This window comes from Rhamphochromis sp. 'chilingali', assembly GCF_963969265.1.
Source record: "Rhamphochromis sp. 'chilingali' genome assembly, chromosome: 6".
In the NCBI taxonomy this organism is placed as follows: domain Eukaryota; kingdom Metazoa; phylum Chordata; class Actinopteri; order Cichliformes; family Cichlidae; genus Rhamphochromis; species Rhamphochromis sp. 'chilingali'.
This window is the reverse complement of record NC_137933.1, coordinates 27,467,095-27,493,139: the sequence shown is the minus strand read 5'-3', so window position 1 is coordinate 27,493,139 and position 26,045 is coordinate 27,467,095. Positions and strand designations below refer to the sequence as shown.

Genomic DNA, 26,045 nt, shown 5'->3' with positions numbered 1-26,045 from the left:
CACTATATCAAGTAACCACTCTCAGGCAGTGGGTGCTTGGGAAATTGTGAAATTCTATCTTAAGCAAATACAACAATGGTTGTAGTTGTGGACAGGCCCCCTGTCTGGATAAACACAGGCTGTAGTCCTATGGTTTTAGCAAGGTTCCTAACAGAGTGAAGGGATTCTGTGGAGTATCTGTGTGGCAGTCATAACAAGAGCTGTTTGAATTCTTTAAATCCCTAGGAAAGGTGCTTCAGTGCTTCCTTTATTATACACCGGACCATCCTTTATAAAAGGAAAGCCGATAACGCCGTCCCAGAGTTCAAAGTAACACTCGTTCGCGAAAACAGTCAGTCAGATAAGAGATATTTTCTGCCATATCCTGCTGATATATTTTGAACCTTTAGCGGCAGGCTGTTAAACCCACAGGTGAACTTTGAACATTTTGCTACTGTTATAAAAACTGCTTCTTGCGTAGCTAATCTAAAGAAGGATTATGAGCTACATAAAACTGATCAGAGTCAATTTAAGGTTTACCATAATTCAGTTTGCATTAATTATATCCTCAATTTAGGTGCTGCTGCCTTAGGATGATCATAATTAATTTTTCTTCTGTCACAGAAAGCCTTAATAAAGGCATTAGTTACACTTGCTCATCTGTCTATGAAGAGAAAGCATGAGTGGCCAAGGATACGCAACTAATTTCAATGTGACAAGCATTTTATTTCCTTTTATAGGCAATTTATTCCCTCTGGAATTTAATCTTGCAGCTGAAGTAATATTGTTCACCAGTTGTTCTCTTTTACTGAACTGAAGCAATTAAGATGAGCTTACCACATTTTCGGGACATTGCCGTTTGAGACCTAATTCAAGAACAATATTAAGGAGGCCCGTGTTAAGTGCAGTCAGACTCTCTGAGCGCACCAGTAATCATTATGAATTCTTCTTAATGTCTTTCCTTCACTTCAGTTTTTTTTCTTTGAAGTTCAAGTAAAAGTTTAGAAAAGATTAAAGAAATTTATTGGGCGATTTTCTTTTTTTTTGGCCATTTCTCGACAGTCATGCATTAGAAGACAACATAATACGACTGCTGCACTGAAATACAAGATCATAAACTGTGTTATGGTGCAGCTAACAAAATGAATTAATTTAAAATGTATTGTTTTACAAATATAATTACCACAAGATGAATTGGTGTGAGTGTATATTATATTATGAGATATTATAGGTATATTTACAATGCTGTCTTGAAAAGGTTAACTTTATTTTTCCCTGAAAAAGAGGATCTAGTATCCTTTGTCCCTAAATTTCTGCCTAAGGTTGTATTTCTATAACAGCTCAATTTCATAGTGGTCTGGGGGTAACCACATGACTGCTCTCAAGGAAATGAATAGCTGTGATCATCTTTTAATTTTGTGTCATGGACAGCTTACAGTACTTGCTTTAAAATTGAGCCAGAGTCTGAGTGTATTGCTATGATTATTTATATCGTTTTGGTGAGTGGAACATGGCCATTGCTTTCAGATCATTCCCCAAAGTGTCTTCTTTCTGTGATAAAACAAAATAACTTTCTGGTCCTGAGTGGTGGTCGAAGTAAAATATTAATGGGTTCGATTCAGCAGGAAGTCTGTGGAGCAGCAGGAGCAGGAGGAAGAAAGATCGTACAACAGATAAACACCAAGCCTCTGTGGACATTCCTGCTCTTTTCACATAAACTCTTCTAATGTGTAAAACAGAAGAGACGTCATGTACACATGGTGCTTGTGTTTGAGAAGCTTCTAGTATAGCACTGTTTGGTAATGTAAAAAGTAAAATTAGAAATAAACTGACTCTAAACTAATCTTTCAATTTTAGAGGTTTTCAGTGCCACAAATTTTGGTCACTGTTTTAGCCTAAATATACTGTAAAATGTTACTATTGCAACATATTGTTTTTAACACAACAAAGATTTTTGTCACTCAGCCTGAGTCTTTGATAAATGTGTTTACTTATTTTGATATTATGTTTAAACCAAACAAACAATTCAACGAGTAGGTTTCTTTCTCCAATGCGAATCTAATAAAATATTCTTATGTTGTCTCGTATGTTTTGGTATGAATGTCCTGTTATACGGACCATTCTTGGGCATTTTACATGTAAGCATTAGTGACGGTTTGTAACAGTGGAGCTGAATGTGACAGCTTGAATTATTACAAGAACTGGCTCTGTTTGGAGACTTTTATGGAAATAATTCAGGAACTTTTACATTTTTCATCTGTTCCGTCTTTGTCTGTAGATGCTCACATACTTCAACATGAAAAATTTACACACAGCTGTAAACTCAGGATGAAGCCTGGCCTAGAAAATACACAGTATGATATCAACAATCATTTATACAGCATCACCCGAAATACCTTCACAGGACGACCTATTGAGTACTATAATTTTAAAGCGGTTTTAATGTTTAAGCCAGAGGTGACAATTTTTAGGAAAGGGTGTAGACTTGGGGAGATGTTTGGTGATTGAGTTGCTTTTGTGGTTTGTTCCTTAAATACAGTCCACTAAAAGACAAACAACAGGACTCTTAAAATATTTTAATCATTTTATTTTCCAACCTAAACCCAACAAAGCATTTCAAAAACATACTTTCAAATTATAATGTGCAGTCTTTCCAACACTGTATAAACTTTGGAGCTGAGACCACCTTTGTACATATTTATACAACCAGTGACAAATAATGAATATGAAAATAACAGAACTACCCATATATATTGTTATATCACATGGACGGTGAACTGGGTCAATATATTTTTATTTAACTTACATTACAGTTTCAATCAAATTTCCAAAAAAATGTAGTTGTGACAAACTAATTAGCCAAAATAGTTCCCTTAGCACCGTTAGTTTAACGAAGCAGACAAACGAAGCACATTGAGTGACATTCATGTAATTAAATCCATGTAACTAAAAATAGTTTTCATTTTTAAATGCATCAAATCATAAAAAAATAATTTCCTTAATGCTAGAAGCTGTTGTCGCTTTATATTGAAACTGATTCTCTCTAAACGCATCCTCACAGTAAAGAGTATAAAATAACTGTAACACATAATAAAACCCCCATACAACAGAGTACATACACCAGCCAGTAGTTACAAATGCGCAAGCTCAACCAACACCTAATTAATAAAATATGTAATTTGCAACAAAAAAATAAATAAACAAAAAATTTTCTGGACCACTGCAATATTCTGTAAACCTTGGTCGAATAATTAAAGGCAAGAACTGAGTGGAACCTGAAACGATTGCAAATGTGCTTTAGCCATGATGTAGCTGCAGTATAATATATTACAGGAATAGATACAAATTAAAGATAATAATGTGTACATCTGACAAAGGAAGAAAAACAAACAAACCCCCCCCCCCCCCCAAGAAAAACCAAACAAAAAAATAAACCCAACTTCGGTCTCTGGTTTGATGTTACGTCAGACGCAAGAAGTTCAACAGTACAATAAATTCACATTGTTCAGTTAGGTCATAACAAGTGCATATATAAACGTCAATAGTAAAACCACAATGACGATAAGCTGTAATATATTGTAAAGCAATATCTGCTTCTCTACAATGTTAATTCATTTAGACCAATCTGTTTTTTTAACCTTTATTTTACTTTAAGTATGTGAAACACTTTAGGTTTTGAGCTTTATGTTGCAAGAGAGTGTCCCAGTGTAGAAACTAGAGGTCCTGTGGAAAACCCAGGACCCTCTTGTTGTGAGGCAATAGTGCAAACCACTGAACCGTCGTGCTAACTTGAGAAATAACCAATGGTGTTGCATTATGTTCGGTGACGTCACTTTGACAAGTAGTAGGGAGGTAGTCACCGAAGGTATGAGTTTGAATCCAATGTGCACTATGTAACCGGAAGGTCGCCGGTTCGATCCCCGGGCTCTCTGTCCTGGTCGTTGTGTCCTTGGGCAAGACACTTTACCCTACCGCCTACTGGTGTTGGCCAGAGGGGCCGATGGCGCGATATGGCAGCCTCGCTTCTGTCAGTCTGCCCCAGGGCAGCTGTGGCTACAACCGTAGCTTGCCTCCACCAGTGTGTGAATGAATAGTGGCATTGTAAAGCACTTTGGGTGCCTTGAAAAGCGCTATATGAATCCAATCCATTATTATTATTATGTGGTTAGCATATTAGCAATATATGGGGGGGGGAGTGTGGTTACCAGTCAGCTTTCCATAGCTTGTGAAGTTTGAGGTTCTGGGAACTCATGGTAGTGTTGTACAGACATTTTGCGACTATACTTCCAAGCATTTCACCATGTTCAGGAAGAACTCTGTGACTGATTTACTGCTGGTAATTAGTGGTAAATAAACGTCGCTATACCTCACGTTGTATACTGCTACACCCACACTCATTACCGAGTGAGTTACACTTATAGCTCTGCTGTAATGATGCTCTGTCTAAATAACAAGGCCACACTACTACTCCTGTTACATCTTTCCACACAACAATAGTCAGTGGGAAATATCTCTGTATTGTTCCCTTTGAACCTGTTGTTAGGCATCATGTGGTTTTTTGTTGTTGGCAGTGGCGCAATTTTTTTTCTTCATACAATTTACTGCTTCAATTTTGGCAGTTCACAGTGATTGTATACTGTTTCGCAGAGTGATCAGAAGCATACTCATGAACTCAGAAACTGATATTCAGCATGCCAGAGGGAGCTGTTACGACGAAGGGTCAACACTGCAAACAGGCACTGTTTACATAAATCTGATTTATTTGCCAATAAAAGTCTTTGAAAATTATGAAACGCCCCAAATTGTTCTTCATTAGATCACAGAAACATGTAAAAAAAAAGCTAAATAAAAAAAGTCAAGCGGCAAATTACAGGAAACAAAATTTGTGCCACGTCCGCAGCTTTGGCCACGGCAGATCTAAAGTGCTGCTTTTATAACTTCACTATTCTGTGAAAAGGCAGCTTGAAAACATGCAATCATGACTAACATGTCAATCACAAATCGTCATTTCCACTGCATAATTGTTTGACTAAAGACAGTTGTACTGTGCTGATTGTCAACCACTACACAAATAAGGAGTAGGATACATACTACATGCAAGTCTACTAACAGCAGTATTCAAACTGGCATGCAGTGGCAATATTCTAAAAGACAAGGTTGCTGCTTATAGGCACCCTGAGATTATGGCATTGCCACTTTACTAAGATTCATATTTTTTTTTCTGTTTCCACTGACAAAATTGTATTTCATAATAAAGGTTTTTTTTGCTTTAATAAAATATCTGTAATACATCTGAGCATCATAGGTAACACTTGTCCTGGACACATCAGGAGATACAAATAAGGTAAACTGACCAGCTGTTTTTAAGCAACAAACAAAAAAAGTCATTTTAGACCATTTTTATGCATACCAGCACTTCAATACCAATTCAGCATTGATTATTTAGAAAGGTCAAGCAATGGTTTAATCAACAGAAGAAACAGGGGCAGAAAAGTATCAAAATTAAGGCAACGCCACAAACTGTGATTGTGTGTTGCACTGGAAAAGACTCATTTCACATAAAAGAAAGAAACAAAAGTGGTTGTTTTGTATTTTGTCTTTATCCCTGAGACCATGTTAGGCACATTGCAGTTAAAAGCTCATATCTAAACGAGTATTTTCCACCATTAGTACACTGTATTTCAACAAAGTTGTTAAAAGTAAGTAAAACAGTGGACGCTGAAAAAAAGAAAAAGAAAAAAAAAGCACAATTGAATATCAGATCTCTTCGCTACTTGCAGTTTTCTGTCAGTCCCATTCTGGCATACATTTGAACCATTTGTCCAAGCGACCTTTCTGACGTCGTGCATCTTCGGTGGGTTCAGCATACTGATCACTTATGTCTTCAACACGAGTGATATATATCCGGGTGACTAGCACACCGAAGAACTAGACAGAGGGAATGAGAGAGAGAGAATCTTAATAAGCATGGTGGAAGAAAGGTGACTGTGGCTGCTTCTCATCAGTCTCATTTGTGTCTTTACCTTGTATCTAAGCCTCCCTAATGTAAGATATGAGAAAGAGATTAAAAGAAGAGATGTGAGGCGGAAGGAACAAAGGAAATGTGTGTTTAGATAAACTGGACATCCTTTGAAAGATCACCTGAAGCAACATCAGGCTGCTTTGTATGCTTCTGAGTTTGTCTTTGCAGAGATACAGAGATACAGTCTGCAATAAGGGCACGCGACTACTACTGCCACATCTGTCCACACAACGAAATTGAGTGCGAAATCTCTCTGCTTCTGTTTCCCAAACGAGAACTAGCAAACTAGACACCTGTACCTCCTCCCAGCTTTGTTTTTTGTTTTTTAGGCCTGAAAGAAATCAGCTAATTATTAAATACAGGTCTGTGAATGCCAAGAAAGTCCATGCAAGAGATAAACCCTCTAAAAGGCTTTTATGTATAATATCTGTGCTTGTCTTATGGTAATGACTTAGAAAAAGATTACGCAAGAAGAAGAGGAAGGGCTTTCTAATTTTCATTTCTGACTTTTCTTTTTGACTCGTTTAAGTTTGTGCCTAATGCAGTTTTGAGGAATAGCTGACAAGTATCTGCACAGCCTTCACCAAAAAAATCTTTTCTACTTACTCTGCAAACGCATCCCAGAAATTAAGCTCACATCTCAGATAACAAAAGCACACATATCAGCAATACTTTAATCTATTTATTTATATTTAGAGCTGGTATTCGTTCCATTTGCTTTTTCATGATTGTGAAATTTGTCAGAATAATCTCAGTGAATCATAGAAATGAGAGGAACAAAGGTACTTTTAATCACATACACATTTTTGGATTGTTCACAGCCAAAAAATACACTGTGTGTATTTTTTTTTTCCATTTTAATATGTCTTGAATAAAACTTGCTTAATATTTATTTTATTATTTTTTATTAATTAGACCTACACTAACCACACGTCCAGAAATACACACAATTGGAATCTAAACTGGAAGCTGAGATGAAAATGACTTGTCCTGCTATATAGAGATTTCTGTTGAGTTAAATGAAATTTTCCACTTGGAACTAAACATTCGTAAGTAACCTCAAATATCTGACAGAGTGGGACACCAGATTAAATGTTGGGCATCACCTGAGAAATCAGGATGTGTGACAAAGAGCAAAAGAGAAGCACCTGTGTAATGAACCAGACGACTGACACCTTCTGCACAGCTCAGTGAAGTTCAACATGCTTATTAAAGTCCAGCACAGCCTACATTCATATATTCATAGCTGCCAGAGTGTGTGGATTATTAAATGTATGATTGAAAATGGGATTTATGAGGGTAGAAATGGCAAAGTAATGAAAAACAGCATCTGTGCTGTTACATCCACACTACCAAATGAATCTGGTTCAAGAAAAGGGAAGGATGAAGGAGTATAAGGTGTGCAGAGTGAATGAATAGTGTGCATTTGTTCTTTTAATGCTGGAAAAGAACAAAAGTCTGATTTAAAAAGAAAATCTTTGGTCCATTTTAAGTTCAGACAGAATATTTTAAAATAAAAGTTAATTTTTGTGTTTTTATTATGGCCTGTTTGGTCCAAGCAAATCTAAATAAATTGGACCAGCAAGTAACTGCACAGCTGATTTTATCTCTCCTAAGGCTGTGGAGCTGTCAGATGTGCCTAAGGGGTGAAGCAATTTCCATTTTATTCCATTTGCTAATCTGGGTTTTGGATGATTTATTCGGGGCGACCGTGGCTCAGGGGGTTGGGAATCGCATCTGTAACCAGAAGGTCGCCGGTTCGATCCCTGGGCTCTCTGTCCTGGTTGTTGTGTCCTTGGGCAAGACACTTTACCCTACTTGCCTACTGGTGTTGGCCAGAGGGGCCGATGGCGCGATATGGCAGCCTCGCTTCTGTCAGTCTGCCCCAGGGCAGCTGTGGCTACAACTGTAGCTGCCTCCACCAGTGTGTGAATGAATAGTGGCATTGTAAAGCGCTTTGGGTGCCTTGAAAAGCGCTATATAAATCCAATCCATTATTATTATTATTCCACTGAGCTCTAAAAGGTACACTCTATAAGTCTCTGCAAGCTGTTTTGGTAAATACAGAAGCAAATACAAGTTTGCGTTCTCAAAATCTGAAGTACAAATGACACATCACTGCAGCCACACCTATCACAAAAAGGTCAACTGAAAAACTGTACAACCTTGCATGAAAACTCTCTGTTTGGCCACCTCTAACATTATCTCCCTAACCTGTGTGGTTCCACAAGGTTCAGTCCTGGGTCCAGTATTATTTTCTTTCTACATGCTTCAGCTGGCATCATTTAGTATTTTAATGACATTTCTTATCATTTCTATGGTGATGACATTCAACCATATATGTCTTTTAAGCTTCACCAGCTGGACCCACTGTTTAACTGGGTTTAGCTCTCTAGCAGTTGCCTTGTATTAAATGCCAACTTTACTGAAGCAATAATTATAGCACCTGAACTATATCCTAAAATCAGTCCGGCTCTTGCTTCTTTTGTTTCAAATGTAAAGTTCAGTGTTTGAAATCTCGGTACAATATTAAATTCTTCTCTGGTCTGCGCAGCTGAACCAAAAAAAAAAAAAACCAAAAACAAAAAACCCCCCCACAAAAAAACAACAATTCCCGCATTTGTGCTTAGATTATTGTAATACCCTGTTTACCGGTTTTGACAGATAATCTCTCCAAGCTGTACAAAATACTGCATCCAGACTATTAACGTGTTGATATTTAACAACACGTTCTAGAAATCAAGCTCACAACACTCCCACCTTATACTCAATAAATTAGCTCCCAAGAGATTTTAGCATTTGTTTAAAATTCTTGTATTTACACACAGAGTGCTAAGTGGCCATGCTCCATATTATTTATCTCATCTTGTTACAAAAGACACTGCTGCTGACTATCTCCATTTACAAGCTCAGAATTTTTTAGTTGTTCCTCGTACATGAATAAAGGCCAATGAGACAGTCTTTTTAGTCTACATTTGTTTTGTTTAAACAGGCTTTCTGTTGAGACTTTTATTACATTATTTATCTATTTGCCCATCTGTACATCTGTCTATACTTTTGTATTGAGTTTAAACATTTAATTGTTAAAAAGGTAAAGTAAAATTAAATGGTAATTGTTCCATAAACATCCATGGTGGGAATAAATACCAATAATGAAAATAAAACTCATTTAGCTACAAAGTGACATAAATAACTCCTCATATATAGCGCTACACATTAAAATATAACTTAGTCATCCTTGTCTCAGGTAAATCATACTAAACCAGCCTGTTTTTTGCAGCTAATGTTTTATGTTAAATTGTGCTTCTAAAAGGCTTTTTCAGCGCATCTTTTTAAATCCATTTTCTGTCCCATGGGCAACAATTGAAAGATGTATGCCTCTACTCTGTGCCCCTCCCCTCCAGAGCGCCGCACTTTTATTCAGACACCCTTTTGAAGAAGTTAATTGCTGTTGTTTGTACCCACCATCGACAGCTTTCCCGTCACCGCAATAATAACTGTATTTGTTTCGAACTTTTTAAAAACACACAGTTACAAAGTGAGTCACAGTTGGGATAAAACACATTAAAAATGAGTGTAAATATTTGCACATGCAAACAGAGTCAAGCACATGGTCTTTCATTCATTTCTGCATGAACACTCCTATACAAACATATTAGGAGAAGAAAAGGCCACAGATAATGGGAAAAGCTAACCTGTAAAAAATGAGTAGAAAGGTAAAGCATCTGTATCACTATCTCACTGTACAAATGTGTGTGTATGTGTGTATGTGTGTGTGTGTATACCTGAGGCACTAGGATCAAAAACAGAAGTATGATCATAATCTTATAATTGTCCAGCAGCCAGTAAATGAATGCACCGGTGCAGCCTCTGGTATAGATGTCAGGCAGTGGTTGATGCTGTGGGACACAGAACACTGGTGGTTAGTCCAATTTCAAAACTACAAAAAGTCAAAGGCAGCTCCCTTTCCTTTCTTCCAACTGTTTAACTTTCTGTTCCTTGCTTATAATAAGACCAGTCCATTACTTAATTATCTGACACTTGTCCTCAGTTGTGTGAGAGCGACACAGCACACCCAGAGTTATTGCTAAGAAACATTCAGCTGTCAATGAGATAAAAAGGACAGCAACTGCCAGTTTTCTGTCTGCAATTCCCAGTTTAAATGAACCTTCTGTGGATATAAAGCACACAATAGTCACAATGGATATTTCAGCACATAATAAAGTGGGAAGAGCTCATCTTTGTTTTATGACTTGGTGGTCTTACCTTGTCATCTAGGGCCTTGTACCCACACATAGTGTTGGGCACTTCATTATTCTGAAAGAGAAGTAAAATGTTTCAAATGAAAATTAACAGAAAGCTGTACAGTGTGGGGACAGCCAGGAGAATAAAAGCTTTTATCTAATCTAACGGTTTTATCTTCAGAACAGAGTCACCTGCAGCCTGCATCTTGTTGTATTAAAACTAAAATTAAGTGGAATTAAAAATAAACCTCTAAATCATTATATCCATGTTTGTTCGCAAAGATAAGTCTGCATTAAGGGCATATATGCTCTGCTCTACAGCATCCGTTGCCACTTATGTGAGTCATCTCTGGCAGGTAGGGATCGTTTTGCTATTTTCTCTCTGCCAAACAGTTTGTCAAGACCATTTTTATTCCACATAAAAATGCTCCTAGTCAAAGAAAGAAAGAACGAACTAACGAACGAAAGATAGATCTAAACATCTAACAAAAAGTTTGACCCAACAAAGAAACCTTTAAATAAAATTAAATTTTAGAGAATGTCGGATGAGATCAGTTTCATTAGTTCAGACAGTTCGTCAAACTGTTGTGTGTTTAGCTCGAGACTTTCTCTTTGTTCTCTTTGTCCTTATAATTACTGGACAGTGTAGGTGTACAGATTACAGGGAGCCTTTGCTACTTAGAGGTGGAGAAAATTGCCTGCACATGCCATGGCTAAGGCTTAATCACAATATAGGGTGAAGAGGTGCATTTTAAATGTCACTCTGCATGCAAGAGCTATTACTTTAAGACCCAGACACACAGACACTGGCAGCCACCGAGCACTAGAGAAAAATGTGCATTCCTTAATGCCAACCACTTTGCAGATGAAAATCAGAAGTTCAGTTGTTTAGCAGTTGCTTGGGGCTGAGGGTTGAGGAAGGTGTCGCCGACAGATCTTTAGGCCTGTGTGTCTGAGAGCTTTAATGACACACACACACACACACACACACACACAAATCCAAAACTAAAAAAACAAATTCAGGAACAAACATGATAAAATTACAGATTAGTTGGTATCTAACTCTGATCTTCAGCTCCCACTGTGATTGTGAGACTGCATGCCCTCAGTGAGAAGGTGCCTTCCTGAGCAAATAAAATGCCAGCATCTCACAGTGTGTAATTTGTCTCTCAGAAGTGAAGCTGCGTGGGATTTTGGGAGTTCTCCTCAGCACAACTGCAGATCAAAAACCCTCTCATGAGACAGATGAGGATGTATCAAGATAAATTCACGCCACACTTTAGCCATTAAGCCATTTATTCACGTATTTTCACGTGAATATCACCCAACAGCAAACCTGGAATCTTTAGCTTTAACTAATCAGACTTTGTTCATTCCCACTGCAGCCACAAAACATCTACACAATTGTTTTTAAAAACCTCTTAGCATGAAGTGTTCATCAACTCCAGTGAAGAGACAGGTGTGTTAAATATGTGCAATCCTCTTTTACAGGGGACTTAATGTATTCTAGCTTCATATGTTTTTATAACTGGACCCCATTAAAAATAGGTCAGCATGAGATACAGTTTAAGATGATAAATGCCAGTGTCATTTTGGTCTTTTAACATTTGGTTTACAAGTTTGAATGTATTTTAGGATTTTCTCAAATCCACACATATATTAAACTGGTCAACATTTCAAACCACAAATCAGTCTTGATGAGTGTTTGGGGTTATTGTCCTGCTGGAACACCCATCTGTGTCTTGGTTTTAAGTGTCTAGCTGTTGATTTGAGATGAAGCTGAAGAATTTGGAGGTACTCATCGATCATTATTCCATCTACTCTGTGTGATGTAATGTACCACAGGCAGCAAAGCAGCCCCAGAGCATGACACCATCGTGCTTGACAGTTGAAAGTTTGAAAACCTCAAGCTGTCACTATAGTCAAAAAGCTCAGTCTTTGACCATAAAACCTTTCTCCAAAAGGCATATGGCTTCCAGTTCACACCAGATTTGAGCCTCGGTTTATTCTGAACATCCTACAACCAATTTCTTCTTATGTGATGATGACAGTTTTGGCATTCTTCCAGATAAATTGTGCTTACATAGACCCGTCTGAACTGATGAACTGATGATCTGCAGTTGTTTAGAAATGGCTCCAAGCGACTTTTCCAACTTGTTCAAATCTACTAGTCTCCACTTTAGATTTTTGCTGAATTCCTTGGATTTCCCTTGTTCTGAATATTGGTCAATCTGATGAGTGCTGTCAAATAAATCTTTTTAATGCTGATAAAAGAAAAACTACTGGTTGTAGTCAGTGCAATATAAGTTCAAATTCAAACTTGTGCACCCAATTCTTGTTCCCCCCCCCCACCCGGTCATTAAAAACAAAAGCTGTTCAAAGAAACCATTAAATGCCCCAAATTTCCATGACATTCATGCCCATGATGGATGTAAAAGTCTACCCACAAGTAGTTTCTAAAAAAAAACATAATTTAAATGTTATATACCATGTAAAATATGTACTTGTAATTATAATAATAATAAAAATGTTTTAAATGTAGTAGCTGAACATAAATTGTGCTATAGCAGTATTATCAGAAGAGGCAGAAGCAGTTAGCATCATGCATAGAAACTGGTAATACAAGAGGTATTATTGCAACAAGAAAAGCATATATTGTACCAGCTGATGTAGTGGTAAGACCATCAATAATGACACCTACCTTAGTAGTAACACAGCAGGTATATGGGACACCGCAGGCTAACGGACCAGGCGCACTACAGTTGTGGTACATGTTGACTTTCCAGTCTTTAAATTCTTCACCTCCACAACACTTAAACTGACAAAGAGGACAATATTAAAGGTAAGAAGGAAAAGGAAAGTGGTTTTAAAACACAGGAGAGACAGAGAGAGTCAATAAGTAACTAACTATGTGAACATGATTCATTCTGTTGTGCTGGCATGATGCCAAAAGTAGCATTTTAGGATGAAATTAATCACAATTAACAACATTTGGCATCCGGTTAGTATTTGATTCTCTCTCACACTTTTCCTTTCAGCCAGAATTTCAAAGGAGCAGATTGAAGGGCTTTCCCCTGAAGAAGTGACGTTTCCCTGTACAAAATATTTTACTGAGCTGTTTACAAGACAAATGAGGTAAACTATACCATCAATATTCACATTCAGATGCAGCTGTGTTTACTATCCAAATACAATTTTCCACTGGTGGCAAATTTATTTGACTGTGCAAACACAGCTTCCCCCTTTCATTCCTTCTACCACATTCTTGAAAAGGTCGGTAGGTGTTGTGATATTTGCACATATCCAAAAACCTGCTTATATCTACTTCCTTCATTACTTTTAAGAGCAGGTGCATTTTTCCTTCCCACTAGAAATGTAAGCTCTTCCTCGGGGATGCATCTTTGTCCCTGTCTTGTAAAGTGCTGGCCTGTTTGTGTACAAAATACTCAGAGCCGACTCCGGCACAAGTCCATCCATCTGTCTATCCATCCATTTCCTTAATAACTAATCCAATTCGGAGTCACGGGGGTTTTGGGCCCATTTCAGATGTCATTCAGTGAGAGGCAGGATACCACCCGGACAGGTGGCTCGTACATCACAGGCCATGTATCAGAATTTATGTTAATATTCAGATCTGAGGAAAATATTCCCATTTCGAAAGAAAACCTGAAAATACAAAATACTTCACCAGGAGGAGATAAAAGGACTAATTTGGAATACTCAAAGAGAATTTGCTGCTTCACTGACCTGCATCAAATTTGGAAATTATCATCTTCACAAGAACAGTGAATCATTATGTGTCATCACCTGCAGCCACATGTTGTGGGATCAACAAGTGGCTGCAGAGGCTGCACCAGTCATTTTTACTGCCCTCTTCTTTTGCAAACTCTCAAGAGACTAAAGAAACCTAAACAAATCAACAGCAAATAAACTTGGGAAAACACATTAGCGTTAGTAAGACAACAACGTATTTAATAAAGTTTTAAGTCTTCTTCAATATACAAACAACACAAAATCCAGTATAATACACAAAAGCTCTGTTCATTTGTTTCCAAACTCTTCCTAAATGATCAGCAGTTGTGCAACCAGAGTTGGCACACAGGTACATCTTGGGACCCTGAAGGTTTTCACATCATTACATTGCCTAGCAACCACCTACCAGCAAGCTTAAATGACCCATTCATACTGTTTATGCACATAACATCTAAATTATATCCAGATATACTTAAATAATGTGTGACATTTTATGATGGCTTAACATTGCCTAGCAACCAACTAGAAATGGACTAAAATGACCCATTTGTAGCATTTATCTAGCTCCAAGACCTATGAAAAGCCTAATATTGTTTTATTTCATAAAAATAACATTAATTTACATCCATGTAAACCTGAATTGCGCACAATTTATTATGATGTCATGTTTCCCAGCAACCACCAACCAACAAGCCAAAATGAGAATTTGTAGTGTTTATGCATCTACAACATAAGAAAAGGTGGTTCAGGGGGCATTTCCTAAGTGTTCTGTGTTTATTACTTAGGCAATCAGTTTATTCGTTTCATTTACCTCTTCTTACATTTGCTGAAGGCACAAAGGTGCACTTTCTTTGCTCAGTTTTCATCGTACAGGGTGGAAAAGTTGCCACACCGATGCTTTGGTGTGCTGAACTGTATTTCCCATTTTCATCCAAAGTGACAATAACAGTGACAGTTTTTAAGGTAGTGCTGAAGAACAAACTCACTGTTAAAATAGGACATAAGCCTTAAATTGGCACTTCTCATTATACAAGAAATGCAAATGAACTTGTCATAGCAGTATCGCCTCAGTTAACAATTAGCATTAATGGGATACAGCTGTTAATGGAGTTACGCCTGTATTTGACTAGCATAAGAAAGAAAAACAAAATTAGACCCAATATAAATGACATCTGGTACCAAAGGATTTTCAATATCTGAATATAAAAATGGGGAATATGTCTCAATTGATGGCACTCGGAGTAAATTACAGCTGCCGTTTGACATCTCAGTTATTTTTGTTTGATTTACGCTTTCACTTGGGGTAGATAGCAACTGCACAGCTGCCTCAGAGAGTAAAGAATGAGCGAAGCAGAGCCCAATACTGGTACCTCTGCTTGGTAGTCACTTATTGAATCTAATATTTTATTTGGAGGGAGAACATGAGGCAGAAAGAGAGAATGAGACAAGAGATAAAGAGGGACGATGAATAAATGAATAGATATGAGAGCGCTCTTTGTCAGGCGGCGTCATCAGTATGCTGATATGATGCCAGTCTGCCAAAGCAATACTCCCTCCTCTGTTGGTGTGATTCTGCACAGCTGTTTTTCCAGCACTGGGTCAAGACCCAAAGAAAGGTCACACACAAACCCCCCCCCCCCCCCCCCCAAAAAAAAAAAAAAAAAAAAAAAGCCACAACAACAAACAAAAACTTAATATAAGAACACAGAGTTCTCAGTGTGGTAGGTGCAACAGTGCAGTATCACCCAATCTAATCCCGTCTATGAGCAGACTGTTCAATTCATTACGCAGCCTCATGACATAAAAATGAAGCATCTTTTCAAAACACGTCCATCTCCTGAGATTCTGATGTGACGTGTGGGAGTGATGGATGGATTACACAACAGTTTGTTTACTAAAGTTGAAATTGAAATACAAAGTCATTTAAAAGTGATGTGACACATTTATTTTTATGACCCTCACTGGTGACAGTCATGACCGAAGCCATTATGTTCTAGGGTTGTCCATCTGTCCGTAGCTCTTAAACTGGCAACCTCGACAATTACAGAGCCTTCATGGAGTAATTGTTAAATCAGTTCCCTTCACTTCTCTCTCTCTCTCTCTTTTCACCCCCAGTGTGTGGCTGAAGGAATTCTGTGTGTTTACATCCTCATGAATGTGACATGTCAGGAATTTGTATAAACATTAATTGGTCAAAAAGTCACCCTCACAAAATATTTAGCTGAGCTGGTTTGCAGAGGTATACAACAATAAGCTGGTAGCTCGAGTTTATTTTATTATTATTTTTTTTATTGTGACTAAATTTCCAAAAGTCCCCTGGAATTAAATATTTGCAGAATAAGCGACTAATTTTGTGACTGTCCAGCTGACTGATGACGAGCTGCTTGCATGCAGACTGTGACTAATCGTATGGTTAAGTCCCCCTCTGAGCCAACCGCTCAAAGCGTGGGTTGCAATTACAGCAACATAATGAGCATGTGATTACAGGTTAAAGACTGAGGTGTTTTTTTTCAAAAAGTTTGCTAAACTTTTCAGGATCACTTACTATTGTTACTGTATTAATAATAACCATAATTATGACTTTATTTATATAACATTGTTCAAGCTCCACATTACAACGTGCTTCACAGGAGCAACAGAATAAAACAGAATTAACAAATAGAGGGGGAAAAAAGACACTTTAAAGTAAATTTAAGGGGAGGGAAAAGCTTTCTCATCAAAGTATTTTTTAAAAGATGATTTCAAGGAAGTGACTGACTCTCACTCACACACACACACACACACACACACACACACACACACACACACACACACACACACACACACACACACACACACACACACACACACACACACACAGCTTAACTCAACTACCTCAAAACATTGAGACTGGACTGACTAATCAACACAAGCGCAAACACACTGACCTACACCACCAAACCATCGTACACACCAACCTGTAAATGCTCTTTTGCACAATATTATTACTGGACTTTTTGCACTAACTTCTGCACTTCCTAATTTTTGCTGCTACACTAAGGAATGTTTACTGTTCCTCCACTACCTCAACTCATCATCACAAAACCTTATTATGTTACGTTGTGGGTTTTTTTTTTGTCACACTGTCACTTGCTGCTCTTGTTTGCACATTTGCACGTGCACTTTGTTGTCTGCTGTCTGATAACAAAAAAAAGTCATCCTTAGATAGTTAGTTTTTTGTTAATTTATGTTGTAATTTATGTTAGGTCAGTCTGTCTTGTCTCTGCTAGCCAGCTAACTAGGCCTCTTAGTTAGCTAGTTTAGAGTTTTTCTGTTAAATTATGTTGTAAATTTATGTTGCATGTAGCACCTTGTTTCCTGGAGGAACGTTGTTTCGCCTCACTGTGTACTGTTAAACTGTATATGGTTGAAGTGACAATAAAGCCAACTTGACTTGACTTGATTTTGCCAGACAGGTTGTTTCAGATTTGTCCCTTTGAGTTTTCAGTTGGGCCCCTGGAACAGGCAAAAGACCTCTGGTGCATATGGTAATTACTAAGAGGTCAGAAATGTAGCTTGGAGCAAAGCTATGAAAGACTTTAACAGAAATCAGTAAAATCTTAAATTCAATGCTAAACATTGTGTAAAAAGGTAAGAGAAATGTGATCTTGTCTCCTCGTTCTAGCTGAAAGTCTGGCAGCTGAGTTCTGTAGAGTCTGATTTAATTCAGTAGAATGACATTCACAAGGATCTAGAGGTTGGCCATCTCCTGGCAGCCTCTTTTTCTACAAAAATATTTTGCCCAACCAAGTTGACGAATGGTTTGCAGCTGTCACTGAAAGAGCTTGCTGCACCAAAAACTTGCATATAATTCTTTTGTTCACTAACAGATTGCTGCAGTTGCCCATAGTTTGCATGGAAGATGGCAACTTGTATGCAAACACTTGCTAATGAAGCACTGAACAGTTGTGAAAAATTTGAAGTGTTTCTGGCTTGCAACTCATTCTTCAAAGTAAACATTGTGCCTTAGAACTAAATCCAATGTATTTTTCTTATATTTTCACTACTGCTTGGAGATTAAGTAGTGAGAGTTTGCAAAGACGTTGGCGGCTTCCATAAGAACCACTAGCAACCAAAGCACGGTAGTTGTCAGTGCAGCACCTAATACCGGTTTGTGAAAAATTGCACCTATCTACGCCAAACAACCTTGAAGAATACAGTTTTTTCCTAGTGACTTACGGTAATACATACCGGTAGGTTCACTGTCTGGACTCTAAAAGTGTGTCACTGGGGCTTTAGTTCCCATCAAACCAGTAGGTCTTGTAAAACCAGCTGCTTGAAATTTTTACAGCAGGGAACCAGTTCACCCACTTCCCCGAGGCTGATATAGCTCCTGAAAATGAGTTTTCTCTGCTTTTACCAAAAATTATAGTATTTTGTCATTTACACAAAAAAAAAAACAAAAAACAAAACAAAAAAAAAAACAAGTGCTGTAATAACTCAGTACATTTGTATAGGTACAGTTTTAAACTCTATTAGATGGATGGAAAAGGAGATCTAGTGAAGATTTGTTTTCAGGTCTGTTAATGTTCCATATAATCATAACCATACTGCAATATAAGTTCAATGTCTCTACCTCAACCCATGAAAATGAATACAAGTGTTTCCAGTAAGTGGATGGCAAAGGTTAGTGTTTGTGCATTCATGTAAGATTTATTAATGGACTTCGTACTTTTCTTGTTTGTTACTGCATTTTGTGTTATGTTTCTGTGTTTATTATATTTTCATTGACAGACACCACTGGATGAATTTTAATGTTATGCTCACAGTTGTCTCTTAATGAAATTTACCATGTCTATGCACAACTGCTATGCTTAAATTGCGCCAATGCTTTCCGTGATGAATCCAGAATTTGCTTATAAATATGCATGATCACTTCTGAGTGAAACATGCAGCACTCGGGAAAGATGGCGTTTGAAAGAGTGTCTGCCTGAATGACTTTTTTGTTTGAAGTGCTCTAACACTTCTTGGTATACACAACAAAGCCCGGCTGCAGTGCTGTGGGGGTATTTATTGCTGTGCCTGCAGCACAGATTGTGGTTAACAAATGATGTGACGTTTTCAAGCTGAACTGTTTTTATGAAGCAAGTGTCTGCAGTGACTAAGGTATTATCTAATGAGGGAAATGAAAAATTGTTGCTCCTGGCAATGAAACCAACAAGTGGTCAATAATATGACAACTATTTTGATAAATTATGCATGTAATTGTGTGAGAAAAATGTCTCCTCTGTCTCCTCTGCAGGGGCGAAGAAAGAGGCAGCTTACTGGTGGAATAAATGTCACATCTCCATTACAATACTGAGGCACAGTGGATAGAAAGGGCAGCTTGAAATCGAGTTAATACCGGATATGATGCGACCTACCACTTATACATGAACTCTGTGCTCAGAATGAGATGTTTCCTAATATCTTTACAGCTGGAACAAAAAGCTTACAGATGTGGTTTGTCACTGAAGACACATCTTTAAGTATGCTTCAAACTAAGAGATCAATTATTTTGTGGTTCATGTGACATTTATCATTCTGTGTCAAAGGAAGAGCCATTAACAGTAAAACCAGTGATAGCGTCACACTTTCAGACACTATACAAGATTTCAGATACGAAATGGTTAAAAGTTATTTTGTAAAAAAATGGAAATTAGACTTAAGGCCCAACTCTAACTTTTGTCAACTCCTCAGATGGATTTTGCTTGGTCTTGCTCAGGTGTACGCCTGCTATGTTAGTGTGTAAATGTAATGAGAAAAACAAATATGCAGAACCCTTCTATGTGACCCCATGCCTGTCCTACTTGCTTTATTCGGTTAAGAAACAGGAAGTGGTGGTGCGGTTATTACAGTCTGGAGTTTGAACCCTAGAGTCATTCCACATCCGCTTGTAGAGCCAATCGTCAAGAACTTGAAGTAAGCAATTTTTTGTGCGACTTTATCAGTCTCTCACAATCTCTCACATGAGGTGGGGGAATGTTGCTTCAGTTCATTTGGTGACACAGCTCGCTCAAGTCTTTTCTTTCCCATCCTTTCTGTTGTAGTTTTGTTGCTGTGCTTGGGATCATTGACCTGTTGCAGGACCCGGTTTTGCACGATCTTCAGCTGATAGACATGTAGCCTCACATCTGACTCTGGTATACAGAGTAGTTCATGGTCGAGACAGTGACTGCAGGATGTCCAGGTCCAATTCCAAACCAGTCTAAACCATCACCCCTCGACCGCCTCTTTGTCCTGATATGCTGTGTTTGGTTTTTGCCAGATGCGGTGCTATCCATTAAGACTAAACCTCTCCAATTTAATTTCATCACTGTTGATGTGTTTCGTTGCTGGCATTGTGTAAAAGACCTGAATGCTCCGGACCAGCAAACTGGCAAAAATTCGGCTTTCAGACAGGTGGTCACGCTTGCTGATGATCATTTAATCAAGAGCATTTGATTAACACCTACTTCCCCATTCCTATGGAAGCAGTAGAGTGTACTTCATTTTCCCACACACTGCTTCTGCATTTCAGCTTAATGTTTGTTAATTAAATAATGACATGGTGTAAAATGACACGTTTTTTAGTTCACTTGAGGTTGTATTTACCGAAATTTAGAACCTGCTAAGGACCAGGTTATTTTTAACATGTCCTGATACAGAAACTCTTACAATAGAAAGTGGGTGTGCTTTTGTTTTCAAGTGACTCTACATTTGGAGTCTTATCTCAGTTATTAAAGTGAAGATGTCTTAACCTGTACAGAATCAGATTTTAATATTGTCAAGGAGAGGTTCACTTAAAGTCCATCTTAAAATAGTACTCACACAGCTATTTCTCTGCTCAAGTTACTCTTTTCTCTGATCCATGCCCCTACTGACTTCAGAAATATCTATAAATCTATGGAGCTGACCATACTGATAAATGTGAGGTTAACTGGAAATATTCTCTTCCATTTTTTTTGTGTTGGCTGAACAACAGACTGGCAATCTGTCCAGGGATGTAACCTGCCTCTAACCCATCACAGTATATAAGAGATGGATAAATGAATGGATGGATGGAGAAACTCAAAGGTATAACCTTGAAACTAGGCAATGGTTTAATTAAGGAAGTTCAGGCAAGAAAAAAAAAGTGTCAAATTTTCATCAAAGTTGGTCCTTTATTCACAGAGGGTGTCACCAGTTGGGCATCCTACCAAATTGAATAATGGTCACTATTTCGCTGTAAGAATAGTTTTAGTGAGAAACTTCCAGAAAATTATGAAAGTGAAGCTTTGACCTTTCGGATTTAAAAGCATCATTATATTTTTTATCCTATTAGAGATTTTTGTGAAATCTAACTATTTTAATGCAATTAATTCATCCTTCAGCCAAAGCGAATATTTGTGCCACATGCTAAGAGCTTTCAAAATGCATTTCTGAAATTCTGCCTCCTCTGACTAAACAATGTGTGTGTCCCGGCTCTGAATGTTGGATTGTCGATTTCCTTTTTTGGATTCAGAGACGGTTCGATAACAAAAATAAAGAAAAGAAAAAGTGCTGACGCAACTGTTCGGGCTCTGAGGCATGAGGGCGTTTTCAAGCCTGAAAACTGGTCCCGACAATCAATTTTTCTTTGTTGTTGCAATTATGACAGATGGCTAAGACGTAGCCCCATCCAAAACATCAGCAGCTATTTACATGGAGACTGGGACAGGATGCCTCCTGTTGAGTTTACACTCAAAACACCTTCAGGCATTTTGCAGGAAAGACTCCTCTGACCCTTTTCGCATTACACACACACAAAAATAAAATAACCTGACAGTACAGACGGAGGTGCCATCTAAACACATTAGAAATGTTTTTTTCTTCTTACTGAATATGAGCTTTTCCAGAGTTCAGCGGGCACACGGGACGACATTACACAAAATACATTAAAATAAAAAATAGATGGTTTTATAATGTAGAAGAACATTAAAAACACTGCTGGATACAGAACTGTGCTCACAGGGCACAGACCTGGTATGAGCAGTGAAATATTCTGATTGCTCACAGACAAACGCAACATAAACTTCCTATTCAGTTGTTCTCACTTACCCACCGACAACAAAGGGACGCCTTTTTAAATCTTATATGAAAGGAACAGAGAAAAATGTCACCATTTACACGACGCAAACACAAATGCATGACTGAATTTGGTACCGTTCTCACAAACAAAAATAAGTTCAGAACATAGTCTCAGTGCCCTCCAAGTTTGTTTTTTCAAACATGGTTTTCCATTGAAGTTCTTCAGAAAAACACTTAATCTCTCTAAGAGCAGGGCAACGGGCCCAGCAAGCAGCTTTAAAAACCTTTACAGGCTTCTGTTAAATGGCTTTCTAACATCACTGAAGCAATCTTTGCTGCTATAAAGTTCTTCAAACATGTCACTGGATGAATCGGCTGCCAAAACAAAAAAAAGAGGCTCCTTTTATGCTTTGACAGATAATTAATCGGCACTTCTTTTCTACACAACCAACTAAGATCTGCATAACCAAGGTGCTGCTGATCTTTGACAAAAATAAATACACCAACCAATTGTCCTAACCAACTAAGCACATGCATTATTGTCAGATGTTTTTTCCTCCAGCATTAACAAACCTTCTCTGTGAAAGAGAAAGATATTAATTTTTAAAACTCTCGTTGCATTCTCTCTTTATAAACTGACCAGATTTATTAGGCCTCTTCCGCTGCCTGTTAATAACCTGCTGAAGATCAAATTGAACATGTGAATAGGGAAGAAATGTGATTTAAGGTGGCGTGTTTGTTGATGCAATTCAGACCTGTCGAATTAGAAACTGCTGATCTACTGGGATTATCACACGCAACCATCTCTAGGGTTTACAGCGATTGGTTAAAAAAGAGAAATTATCGAGTGAGCAACAGTTCTCTCAGTATAAATGCCTTATTTATCAATTTACACATCCAGCTAGTATAGAGTAAAGTTTGCCTGTCCTCGTCCCTGCTTTGGTAACCTCTGGGTAGTGCAGTTTTCTCACACAATCCAAAGACTAATGTGAGATTAACTGGTCATTCCACAATTGTCCATAAGTATGATTGTGCACATGAACCATCATCTGCCCCTCTGTGTTAACCCTGAAACAGATCAGGGTGTGCTCGGTGTATTACAGAGACAAAGCCCCATCAAAGCAAAAGCCAGTATCCTCCATTCAAAGATCGACATGCATAAACTGTTTCTCATCCTGAGAAAGTTTTACAAACACCCGTTATCAGTTATCTGGACCTGACCAAATGCACACAAAGATCTTTCTTGTAGCTTTCATGGACAATGCTCAAATGCTGTTAAATCTGCCAGTCCACAACTGTGTAAAAAATTCAGCCCATTTTCTAAACCACCAAATCACCTGAGACACAATAGCTTTAGGGAATTCAAGCAGCCTGCAACTATCACGCAATCAGGCCACAAATCCACAGTACACAATCCTTAAAATGATGAAGGCCTGTAGCGTGCAGAACATATGCCCCCTCTCCTGTGCTAATCAGAGTTTGTAGCTGGCTGCTAGTTTCAATGTGTGACCAGTCCGCTGTCCCCTACAGTGCATTACCATATGCTTGATAAAAGCTGGGAAAGAGATCTCCAGCTTCAGGCTGTGTGCATGGCGGCTCGGTGTGCTCTGATGGTCATGCACAGCGATGCAACTAAAAATTTTCAGTGAGGATTCAGGTTCACTGGTTGTGCAGTTTTAAAACAACAAAAAATCCTCAGCTTTATAATAATAATAATAATCAGGCTTTGTCTCTACTGCAGGAGATTATTAACATAGACTATACATAAAAGATGGATACCACTACTGTGACTTCACCCATAGTCTGCGCACTGGCCTCATTTTAGTTTTTTTAACTAGATATGACCATAACAGGATGTGAGTGTTTACCGGGATATTTACCAGCTAATACTAGTTCTGTCTAACTAGCTTGGCTGTCGCATTATAGCTGTCATTAAAGGGATTATAACAACAACATGCACCTACTGAGAGAGAGAAAAAAGAAAAGAAAAAAAAAAAGCTAAACACCTGACTCTTTAACGCATCTTTAAGAACACATGAAGCATGTCTTTAATTCTAGTTTATAATTTATAGATTAGAGGGCATAGCTTTAACCCTTAAAACTATTAAAACAGATCAGTGATCTAAAAAAAAAAAAATCACTCTTAGTACAGATGGAGAGGTATAGGCTGTAATATTTATTTATCCTTTAAAGCTGTGTATTTGGGGATTTACTAAAGTCAAGTCAAGGAACTTTGGTTTCTGACTTTATTTAAAGTCCTGAGGGTTTCTGGGTGATTAATACAGTCTGTATGTAAAAAAAAGACAGGTGACGTTTATCAAGTAACAGGAAATTAAGAGTCGTCTTACCCTATTCTGAACGTAGTCCATGATGTTTTTGAAGTCCAAGTCATCGTAGTAGTTTACTATGCCCTTTCGAATGTTCTTGTTCAATAAACGTTCCGCCTGTGAGGGAGTTAGAAAAAGAACGCAAAACTGTGAATAGTACAGGAGAGGAGAAAGTCAGATTATCACATCTGTCAGTGGAGCTGTAGAGTTACTTGTATGTGTCAAAAACCATTTAGTTGCCATTTTCGGTGCTGTATGAAATGTCTTTGGCCCGCACGTCCTCTAAGCAAAACGGCAGTAGTCCATTTATGGTGATGTATTTGTCCTCATCCTGTTTTAATAGCACACTGCATGCTGCCCAACAGTTATAGTATGCGGACATTGTTAGCCTTAAAACGAAGCCACAACTCCAAATAAAAACAGAGCCAAATATAACCCATGCTTTTGAAAGGAGAAGCTGCAGGTTTTATTTGTAGTGTGACTTTCAGGGTTAACCGTGGAATTGCATTAAGCTTTAATAACCAAACATAATCATGACTTGTTGAGCTTAATCAACATTTTAGGGGATTTAAGGATTTAAGAGCTTTGACTGTGCAAAATTATGATCAATGAAACAGTTTAGTTTTTTTTTTTTTAATGTTAGAGCTTTTATTCCTCCTACTTATATTTTTTTTTAAAAAAGCAGCCAATTGTGTCTCAAATTGTGTGTGTTGTGTACCAAAATACCCTCTATGTTAAAGGGTATTTCGGTACACAACAATCAGTGTGTCAAACAGGCGCCTGCTGAGAGCAAATGCTATCATAAGTCAAGGTGACTGATTCACTGAACCAGGATATTAAAATGAGAGCGAACTTGACCGCTCACATCTGTCAGTCACAATCTGGTGCTGTGGGGTTACATTAAGTTTAATATATAAGCTTATACAGTCACTTGGCATAAATATTTATAATTTGGAGGTCTCTTAAGAGAATTTTTTGAGAGCTTTTCATTAAATGTTTTCATTCAGGGAACGGTTCATTTACTCCACTAATTTCTCCACTCTGTTTCTGATACATTAGTCTTATTTATAGTTCATTGGCGATGAAAGCGACAAAGCGCTGTTTTTCTTTTTTACCCTTTACTTAGGCCTAATATTGTTCCTTTGTTTCATTCTTCAAAGCACTGCCGACAATAACGAATCGAGAATGCAGCCTCCTCCATTAGAGCCACAGAGATTAAAAGAGATTTAATTTTTCATTTCATTTCTTTTCTTCCCCTCTTGAACATATCAGGTGTTGACAGTGGATGTACTGGGACAAGGCACCCACATTTAAACCAAAGTACGATGTGCACATTTGTAGAACGAGAGCTCAAAGGGCATCATCTCCTCAAACAGGATGTTAATTAAAACGGGAAGCCAAAAATAAGTATGTAGACGTTCAAAATGTATTTTTGAAAGTCTACATACTCCATCACTTGGCCCATTTTCAGGGATTCTTTTAAAGATTGAAATCTCGATTGTGCTCTCAACATTTCATACGTGCAACCTGTTGAGCCACATCGTAAAAGTACGCCTTGTCATGAAAATCCAAATGCATTAAGATGGTGATGCAGGAAATGGAAATCTGTCATAGTTGGTTTTACACTGAACAGATTAAAAATGTGACCAGTGTATCACTAAGAATCAGTCAGTT

General features: G+C 37.9%; 1 protein-coding gene across 1 annotated transcript in view; it reads right to left on the bottom strand.

Annotated features, from left to right (window-relative positions):
- Positions 1-4,217: 4,217 nt before the first annotated feature.
- tspan15 (tetraspanin 15) overlaps positions 4,218-26,045 on the bottom strand; it is a 41,130-nt gene continuing 19,302 nt past the window's right edge. The window contains exons 4-8 of the mRNA XM_080885634.1: positions 24,393-24,488; positions 12,947-13,063; positions 10,268-10,318; positions 9,787-9,900; positions 4,218-5,907 (exon numbers count right to left, since the gene is read on the bottom strand). Coding sequence (XP_080741760.1) covers positions 5,767-5,907; positions 9,787-9,900; positions 10,268-10,318; positions 12,947-13,063; positions 24,393-24,488 — 519 coding nt within the window. The 3' untranslated portion in view covers positions 4,218-5,766. The remainder of the gene's footprint in view (positions 5,908-9,786; positions 9,901-10,267; positions 10,319-12,946; positions 13,064-24,392; positions 24,489-26,045) is intronic.